Genomic DNA, 9,669 nt, shown 5'->3' with positions numbered 1-9,669 from the left:
CACATCATGAGGAGCATGAAATTGGTTCTTTCGGTAGGCTAGACGGCAAGTCGTGTACGAATTGCAGAGAATCTTTGTACAGTATATTCTCGTGCAACATGTGCCCACTCTGCACATATTGAAATAAAAAAAAACTATTGTGAACAGTACTGGAAAATATGTGGGAAGACTATAATGTAGATGATGTGTTCTCGGTAATTCGCAAAAAAGAGACACAGATGTGCGAATATCGCTGATGCAATTCCTACGCAATCGAGAATTAGGTATACGTGATGAGAAACATGGAACTTATTAAAGAGCCCGTTTCTGACTGGTCTTTACTCGCGCGACAGAAAGTGTACCCATGGTTACAAGACAAATGTTACGAGGACGATAAGTATGAAAAGAAACATTGGTGGAATAGAAATGTCAGTGTAATAAAGGACGATTATTATTGGACGAAGAAAATCGCAGATAAGAGCTAAGGTTGGTGCATGTGCATTAAGATTTCCGCGGGTAATGAAAAGTGTGTCGAACTGTTGATTATTGACAATATATGGATGGAATTTCGTGATCGCGATCTTGCACTAAAACTGTTTTTCAATAATGCTTTGATGCGAACAGTGCACTTTCGCAAACAAACGTAATGAAAAGGTGTTAGAATGTTATGATATTCTAGACCTGTCACGATGTTGTAACGTGTGTGAACGAATCACGTGCAAGAGTGCTCCGTGGAAGAGTGCGACGTGATCTAAAAAACAGTGAAAAGACATGGAAAATCATGAGCGAGTGGAACGCGAACTCTTGGAGCAGTGCGGCCAGGTCGCTACTCTGGTGGAGTGTTTCGCGTGGCTGCAACGACGCGACGAGTGCATCGAGCAGCTCGAAGAACTTTGTCGTGCCAAGCGTCCGCACCTCGCCGTTGGACACAGACAATCCGCGGTGGCGAGGATCGCGCGACTCGCGGGTGCAAAGTCGCAATTGGAGCGACGTTTCGTGCACATTGGTGGCGAGTACGCGAGTGGCGAGTACGCGAGTGGCGAGTACGTGAGTAGCAACGAACGATTTTCTCTTGTCTGGCGAGAAATCGACGCCGTGTTCGAGAATCGTATATTGACAGGTGCGGTGATGAACTCTAATCACATCGAGCCGCAGCGGTTTTTAGAAGACGCTAGCAGCGTAGTTCTACAGCGAGTGCGAGACGCTGTAGAAAGATACGGTAGTGTAAAAGTAAACACCGCATTCAACGGTGAGTTCGCGTCGAAGGATAAACATGTTAATAAGAGCATAGTTACAAAGAACAGCGAAATATGCCGATACATCGATTTGCGCGAGTGGTACGAGTAGCACGTCATCCAGCCTATCCTAGTATCGCTCGAAGAATTCCAGGAACGTGATAGCGGGTGGGCATTGTTACGGATATCGAATTTGACTATCAATGTGAACAAACTAAATCCCCTGTGCGCGGGATGTCACATCGAAGTGCCTCGAGAAATAGCGACGAAACGAGCGATAATCAGTGTTCGTACGACGGACAATGCGTGTTTCGCGTGGTCGATGGTCGCCGCTCTGTACCTAGCTGAAAAGTATACGGAGCGGGAATCGTCCTATCCGCATTACATAACAGTGTTGAATCTCACGGATATCGAATTTCCAATAACGTTCAAAAATATTTCTAAATTCGAACGGTTGAACATGGTGTCAATCAACGTGTACGGCATCGAGAATAAACAAGTCCTTTCTCTGTGGCTCACCGATGACAAGAAGGAGAAGCATATCAATCTCCTGTATCTACAAGATTCACACAACGACAACCTTGGCCACTTTGCGTGTATCAAGAACCTGTCGCGTCTTATGAGTTCGCAAATTACTAGGAAAAAGAACAAGAATTTTTTGCGATCGGTAAGTATAATAAGAAAATCCAATAAAAAACAGTAAAAAAAGAAATAGTCAAAAAAATGATTTCTCTATTATTTACAAATGTCTCCATTACTTCGGTTCGTGCGAAAAATTGCAATTGCACGAAGTGGACTGCCAGAAGATCAACGACTGCGCCAACCGACTGCCGAGCAAGAACGACAAATGGCTCGAATTTGGAAACCATTGCAATAAGGAGCGCGTCCCATTCATCGTTTACGCCGACCTGGAATGTATCCTACGTAAGACAGAATCCGAGGATAATGCGTTGTCGTACGTGTATCAGCGGCATGAAGCGCTTAGCACAGGCTATTACGTACGATGCGCATACGACGACACATTATCCTCAAATTCCGTCGATGAAGGCTGTATAAGGTGGTTCGCGCAACAACTGAACGATTTAGCACATCGCGTGAAAAATATCATATCCGCCAACGTGCCCATGGAAACGTTGTCTAAACAGCAATGGGAGGCATACTGTAGCGCGACGCGTTGTCACATTTGCGAGAAACCGTTCGCGCCGGACGATACGCGAGTCCGCGATCATTGTCATCTCACTGGTAGATACCGCGGTCCAGCGCATTCAAATTGTAATTTAAATTATAAAAATTCATTCTATATTCCAATCGTATTTCACAATTTATCGAGCTATGATGCCCATTTTATAATTAAGGAAATTGCTACTGCGTACGAAGGACACGTAGTATGATATTACTGATAACGAAGGAAAAATATATTTCATTCACTAAACATGTTGATAGCACCAAAGATAAAAATGAAAAGAATTTTCAGAAAAAAATGGTGTAAAATTAAGATTCATTGATTCTTTCAAATTTCTAAATGCAAGCCGCGATAAATTGGTGTCGTATTTCGACAAAGATAAATTAAAAATTGTACGTTTCGAATTTTGCAAGCTCAGCGCGGAGGATTTCGATCTTCTCACGCGAAAAGGCGTCTTTCCGTACGAGTACATTGACTGCGTCGAAAAATTGCAGGACACGCGCTTACCACAGCGCGAATTATTTTTCAGTTCGTTGACAGGCGATACTGTATCCGAGAGCGATTACGCTCATGCTGTGAACGTATGGCAGCGATTCTCCATCCGAACGCTCGGCGAGTACAATGATTTGTACTTGAAAATTGATGTCTTGTTATCAGACGATATTTTTGAAAATTTCCGCAATAGTTGCATCACGAGTTACTGTCTCGATCCCGCGCATTATTATATTAGGTGTACAACTTTGTTTCCGTCGTTTTCCTGTAGATAGCTTTAGCGGTAAGTGGTAGTCGAAATAAATAGATCATAGACGTCATACAATAAACTTGGGCATCTGTCAACATAACCCCATAGAAACATTAATCGATTTGTGTCTGCATCATAAAGTTATTCTCGATTGAAAATGTCAGTTTACGAGCCAAATTCTCGTCATTTGCGGGAGGTTTTAATTTTTTGCTTCAATATGAAGAAATCTGCGGCTGAGGCTCATCAATCGAATGCTCTCAAATACTTATAGTGAGGTCGCTATTAGTGAAAAAACGTGTCATGAATGGTTTCAACGCTTCAAGAACGGTGATTTTGACGTCCAAGGTCATGCTCTGTATTTGGTGGGACCAGCTCGGCATAGTGTATTATGAACTGTTAAAACCGATTGAAACAATCACAGGCGATCAGTATCGAATGCAATTGATGCGTTTGAGCCGAGCATTGAAAGACAAACGGTCGCAATACAACGAGAGACACGATAAAGTGATTTTGCAGCATGACAATGCTCGACCCCATGTTGCGAAAGTGGTCAAGATACTTGGAAACGTTGAAATGGGAAGTCCTACCCCATCCGCCGTATTCTCCAGACGTTGCTCTCTCTGACTATCACTTGTTTCGATCAATGGCACACGGCCTGGCTGACCAGCACTTCCGGTCTTATGAAGAAGTAAAAAATTGGATCGATTCGTGGATAGCCTCAAAAGATGACTAGTTTTTTCGACGCGGGATTCGTACGCTACCAGAAAGATGGGAGAAAGTAGTAGGCCAGCGATGGACAATACTTTGAATCATAAATGTATAACCAGTTTTTTACAATAATGTCTCGAGTTTCGGAAAAAAAACGGCGGAAGTAAAGTTGTACACCTAATACATTGCCAGGTTTCACGTGGGACGCCATGCTGAAATATACACATGTAAGATTCGAGTTGCTCACCGATATTGATATGATCATGTTCATCGAGCGCGGTATACGCGGTGGTCTCAGTCAATGTTCCAACAGATATGCACAAGCTAATAACAAGTACATTCGTTCGATTCATCGAAACCGTCATCGTACTTGATGTATTACGATGTGAATAATTTGTACGGATGGGCGATGTGTCAACCTTTGCCATACGCTGAACTTCAATGGTTCGAAGACGCTGCGAACTTTGAGTGTGATCGCTCCGGATTCATCCATCGGTTATATCTTCGAGGTCGATCTCGAGTATCCATAGCATCTACACGACTGACACACTGACCTACCTTTCTGCCCAACGCGCGATAAACCGTCCGGCAAGCGCGAAGATAAACTTCTAGCGACGTTGTACGATAAGCAGCGTTACGTCATCCACTATCGCAACCTACAGCAATGTATTCGTCACGGTCTTCGCGTAATAAAGATCCATCGGATGCTACAATCTCCATGGCTCCGCGATTACAATGAACTCAATACATAATTTAGAACGCGCGCAAAAAACGATTTCGAAAAAAATTTGTACAAACTAATGAACAACGCAGTATTCGGTAAGACCATGGAGAATGTGCGCAATCACGTTGATGTAAAATTAATAACAAAATGGGACGGATGATACGGCGCAGAGGCAATGATCGCGAAACCGAATTTTCACAGCCGCAGTGTCTTTGCAGAAAATTTGATCACCGTCGAAATGCGCAAACTCGAGGTAAAGTTCGACAAGCCGATTTACGTGGGTATGTGCATACTCGACATATCGAAAGTCTGCTTGTACGAATTTCACCACGAGTACATGTCACCGATGTATCGCGACAAATGCATGATCATGTACACCGACACGGACAATCTTATTTACCATATAGAATGCGACGATGTTTACAAGAATATGAAACACGATATCGCTAGATTCGACACGAGCGATTATCCGATAGATAACGTGTACGGTATGCCTCTCGCGAACAAAAAAGTACCCGGCCTGAAGGATGAAAATAATGGTGCGATAATGGCCACATTCGTTGGGCTGAGAGTGAAGATGTACGCGGTGAAAGTGGACGGCAAAAAGGACACTAAAAAGGCAAAAGGTGTAAAGAATAACGTCGTAGCGCGAACGATAACGTTCGATGATTACACGCAGTATTTGAACGAAGAGATCGAAATGACTCGCCGTCAATCGTGTATACGATCTAAATTACACGATATTCGAAAATCGCTCTGAGTCCATATGACGACAAACGATACGTCGTACCGAACTCGACGGAGACATTATCGTGGGGGCATTGGCGGATACCTTTGTAATATATGTTACTATTATTTATTGTAATTTACACTTTTTTCACATTTATACAAATATTATTAACATGTTTTTATGTAATAGCATTTATTATTAGTATTATGATTGTTATACTTTCATATAACCGTATGTTTTTAACATTTATATACTACATTTATATACTAGTATTTCAATTTTACATTTTATGTATCATACATTTATATCTGTATATTCCAGAATGAAGATGGAAAGGATAATAATAAAAAAAAATGTTTATATATTTATATTGATATATTTTTTATATGTAGAAATAAAAACACACGAATCAAATGACATTGTTTTGTGTATCCATGAATTGTGCGATCCATCGAATCCCAACTTGACGTACATCTTATCTCCTTTCCGGCGCAGTACTTTCTCCACGAGATACACGTCCGGATGAGTAGCGCGATGCAACTCATAAAACGCTCCAGCGACGAATTTTCCGTGATAATCCTCGAGTAGATAAGTTACAGGATTAGTACGCTGTATCTTAACGATTGTAAACACCTCGGTGGTCCAATTTGGTGTGTAACCTTTCTCAAAAATCGTCTTGTACTTGCTCACGCGTACTGAATCGCCTACTTTAAATTTTGACGGACCAGCAATCTTTATCGCGCTGTACACCATGTTCAAGAGACTTTCGGCGATCGCGGGAGTTACCGACAGCAGGTTGCTTGCCGATAGTTCGATGCTTGCGCGCGTTGTAATCTGACACGAGATGCGGCAGCTCGTCGATCCACTTGTAATTGCCGTTAAGTGTAAACATCTCCCACATGTCGTTTTTGAGTGTGTGATTGAACCCCTCGACTACTGACGCTTTCAACGAATACGTGGAATAGTGATTAATGTCGTGTTTTTTCAAGATTTTCTGCACATTGGCGTTATAAAATTCCTTTCCCATATCCGTTTGTAAATTTTTCGGACATTTTCCACTCGCTCGAATTATCTCAACGATAGCATCAGCCGCCTCGCTTCCATCCTTGCTATTGAGCGGTACGGTCCACGCGTACTTGCTCAACACATCGATGACGGTGAGTATGTAGTGGTGGCCTCTGTTGAAGCCTGAGTATGGACGCATCTCGACGATATCAGCCTGCCACAAATCGTCGTATCCTTGAACTATGACGTGCCTTCGCGGAAAATTTCTTCTCGCCGGAGCATGCAATTCCTCGACGAGTCGACGTCTCTCGGAGCTAATTTTTCTCTCTTTTTCGCTGAATCTCTTTTTCATGATTCAACGCGTAATACACAGAGCAAAAGAATTTTTTTTCTCACTGACATCACTCTGACTGACTCGTTTCGTCTGTACGCGATTTAATTTATAATAAGACTGGCTTCGCGAAGTTTCTCGATGATCTCGTGAGCGTTATTGCCCGCTCGGTGCGAAGCGTCGAGCAATCGTAAACGATTCACCAATTCGTTGGGATCATCCCAATGCACGTAATCAATCGCGTTGTCATTCAATATCATTGTATGAGGTAATCCCTTTCCAGATTTATTCTTCTGTTTCTTAGGTGTGGTCGACATCAACGGCGCGATAACGTATTTATACTTGTATCCTCTATTACTCAATAATCGCCCCTGCGATTGATGCTTGTGTTTGTGCGCGTTCGTCGCTAGTAGCATGCTCTTGTACTTGTTCATATCGTCTTCCGTGTAGAGGAGATCGGCGGGAATTCTCTTGAAAATTAACTCGTAAAGACCAGGTGTACCGACGTATCGTATACCGTCGATAATTATGTTGTCCGTATCATCCACGTCGAAACGTTTATTGCCAAACATCAATCCATCCTTGTGTAGGTAAACGCCGTACACATAATCTACACATCGCTCTTTTGTTTATCTCGCGTTCCCTTCAGGACAGCCTCGACGTACTTTTGACCCAGCGGACCCAAATCGGCTTGCAACGCCTCTCGACTTTCCGACGTTTGCAATCGATTTTGAACTTTCGTCGCTAGCGAGTCTTCCGTCATTTCGAAAAACATTGTCCAACGATTCTATCGTTGGTACGATTTTGCTACGCGGTGTGGAGGTTATCGGCTGTACGCATGATCGTGCGATCGATCATCGGGTTTACGCAGGGTCGCGAACGTCTCGCTTACTTTCTCTCCCTCCTTCTCCTCCTCCTCCTTCTCCTCTTTTCTCTCACGCTTGGAAGCTACGTCATCGTCGCGCGACTGTCTCTTTATCGCGCGTACGGGGCTGTCAACAATCTGCTGCAGAGGTTTGATAATAGGCTTAAAATGCCTGTCCAATGCTATGTCCTCCTCGATTCTACCGGTCTTTAGAGCGCGGTATTTCTTACGGATCGACTTGCTCGTCTTCTCGATCTCCCTCGCAATTTTTTCACGCTCGCGCACATCAGCCATGTTCATCTCTGGCGAAGTATCGACAATGACTAGTCACGTTACAGTATCGCGAACTCGTTAAATCTCTTTCTGTATCTCCCGTCTTTAAGCACACTGTCCTTGTCTATCACTAAAAATCCATATTTTTTTTGCCAACAGTCGCGACATAACAAAATTCATCGTACGACATGTCGGTATTCACGTGATCGTTGTAAACGTGTTTCAAGTTGCACAATCCTGTTTGAACAGGATCAACAGATTCGTGTTGTCGCGTATCAGATGTTAGGTACGTCTAACAGAGATAGAAGCAGTCAACGTTCGCGTGACGGCCCATCGAAAAGTATTCTCTCACCGCATCCTGCTTGTCGCATGCTACGTTATCAAAGATAAAAATAGAATTTAGGCGCGCCGCGCTCGGTGGAACGACATCACTGTTATTGGAGAACGTAAAATAGCCGATTTCATCGATAGACATAAATAAATTTTCGAGATATCGATACTTTGGCTGTTGCAGCGATTTCGAATAGACGTACTCATTCTCGAAACGTACGCCGTTTGGAGCAAGCTTATGAGAACGTTGGTTTTACCACAATTCGACGGGCCGCAAATGATCGCGCGTATAGTACTCGGCAGCATTTCGCCATGCTTGCGCTTCTCCGCGTTGCCTCCCATCATTCGCGATTTCGCGTCACAGTTTGTGACGTGTATCGTTAGCGGTTGCAGCACGAATTTCATGCTCGCACTAAAAGACTGTGCATTCTCGAATGACTATTTAAAGATGCGCGAATCCGCGAATCGCGCAGTAGCAAAATGTATTTCGCGCTGTATCATCCTTCCGATATTCGAGACTTGACTGTGTCATCCTTCCGATATTCGAGTCGAGCAACTGCAATATATACCGAAGGTGGTACTTTTACGCGTGTACGGCGATTACATCGAACACATCTGGGACAAGCTTCCGGAACACATGAAGGCAGATTCGGAGGTTCGAACCTATCGTCGCTGCGACAAGCATTATAATCAGCCGTGGCAGCGGACGCACATCGACGGCCCCGCACCGAAGATAAAGGACTATAGCGAATGTCAACGTCGTGCAGCGGTCTGCTGAATCGAGCGATAAACGCGCTTCCTTTCGAGTTACATATTCCGGGCTACCAGTTTTGCGGCCCGGGCACTCGGCTTACGAAGCGACTAGCCAGAAGTGACGAGGGCATAAATCCGCTGGACGCGGCGTGCCGAGAACACGACATTGCGGAGCAACGATCTCACCGATAGACACACGGCGGACAAGGTACTCGCCGAGTGTATAAAGCGCTAGGATGCGTCACTGCGAAAGATTCGGCTCTGAGCGAGAGAGCCGTCGCAGTTGCCGTCTGGGCAGCGATGAAAGCCAAGACCAAGATTGGCATTGGCATGAAATCAAAAAAGAAGACGACGAGGAAAAAGGCGTCGAAAAAACGGATACTTCCAACAGCGAAACGAGGCGGTGCGTTACTGTTTCTGCCAATGTTGGGTGCGCTTGGATCCTTGATCGGCGGAGCGGCCAGCGTGGCGAAAGCGGTAAATGACAGCAAAGCCATGCGACGTCAGCTCGAAGAGCTGCAACGTCACGATGGAGCAGGGTCGCGAACTGTATCTCACTCCGTACAAATACAGGCGCGGACTGTATCTCGGTCCGTATAAACATGGACAGGGTGTAGCTGTAAAGAAAAGAAAAATGCCGAAAAGACAATAAAAGTGCCGTCTGGCACAACTACCAATGTGCAATTGAATGAGCTCGCGAGACGTATGCGCGTATCATACTTTAGAGGCGTTTTCATGCGTAACACGTTACCGACGAGCGGCACGCATCGAAACGAAAGCGGTATCGTGAATCTGGACGATGCGACGAGGC

General features: G+C 44.4%; 2 protein-coding genes and 1 pseudogene across 2 annotated transcripts; 2 read left to right on the top strand and 1 right to left on the bottom strand.

The window, feature by feature from the left end:
* Positions 1-1,536: 1,536 nt before the first annotated feature.
* Positions 1,537-2,605, top strand: LOC105619475. Its single transcript, XM_012200992.1, has 2 exons — positions 1,537-1,881; positions 2,018-2,605. The coding sequence occupies exons 1-2, from the start codon at positions 1,537-1,539 to the stop codon at positions 2,603-2,605; spliced, it is 933 nt and encodes a 310-aa protein (XP_012056382.1).
* A 1,499-nt stretch (positions 2,606-4,104) lies between these two features.
* Positions 4,105-4,599, top strand: LOC105619474 (annotated as a pseudogene).
* A 1,411-nt stretch (positions 4,600-6,010) lies between these two features.
* LOC105619472 lies at positions 6,011-6,658 on the bottom strand. Its single transcript, XM_012200991.1, has one exon. It carries the CDS (start codon positions 6,656-6,658, stop codon positions 6,011-6,013), a length of 648 nt encoding a protein of 215 aa, XP_012056381.1.
* Positions 6,659-9,669: the final 3,011 nt, after the last annotated feature.

Source organism: Atta cephalotes (assembly GCF_000143395.1).
Source record: "Atta cephalotes unplaced genomic scaffold scaffold00021, whole genome shotgun sequence".
Lineage (NCBI taxonomy): Eukaryota > Metazoa > Arthropoda > Insecta > Hymenoptera > Formicidae > Atta > Atta cephalotes.
The sequence above is the reverse complement of the archived record's forward strand: the minus strand, read 5'-3'. Positions and strand labels throughout refer to the sequence as shown.

Coding starts and splice junctions, on each gene's coding strand:
- LOC105619475 (XM_012200992.1), top strand. CDS start 1,537: ATGGTCGCCGCTCTGTACCTAGCTGAAAAGTATACGGAGCGGGAATCG. Junction 1,882..2,017: donor ACAAGAATTTTTTGCGATCG/GTAAGTATAATA, acceptor GTGGACTGCCAG/AAGATCAACGACTGCGCCAA.
- LOC105619472 (XM_012200991.1), bottom strand. CDS start 6,658: ATGAAAAAGAGATTCAGCGAAAAAGAGAGAAAAATTAGCTCCGAGAGA.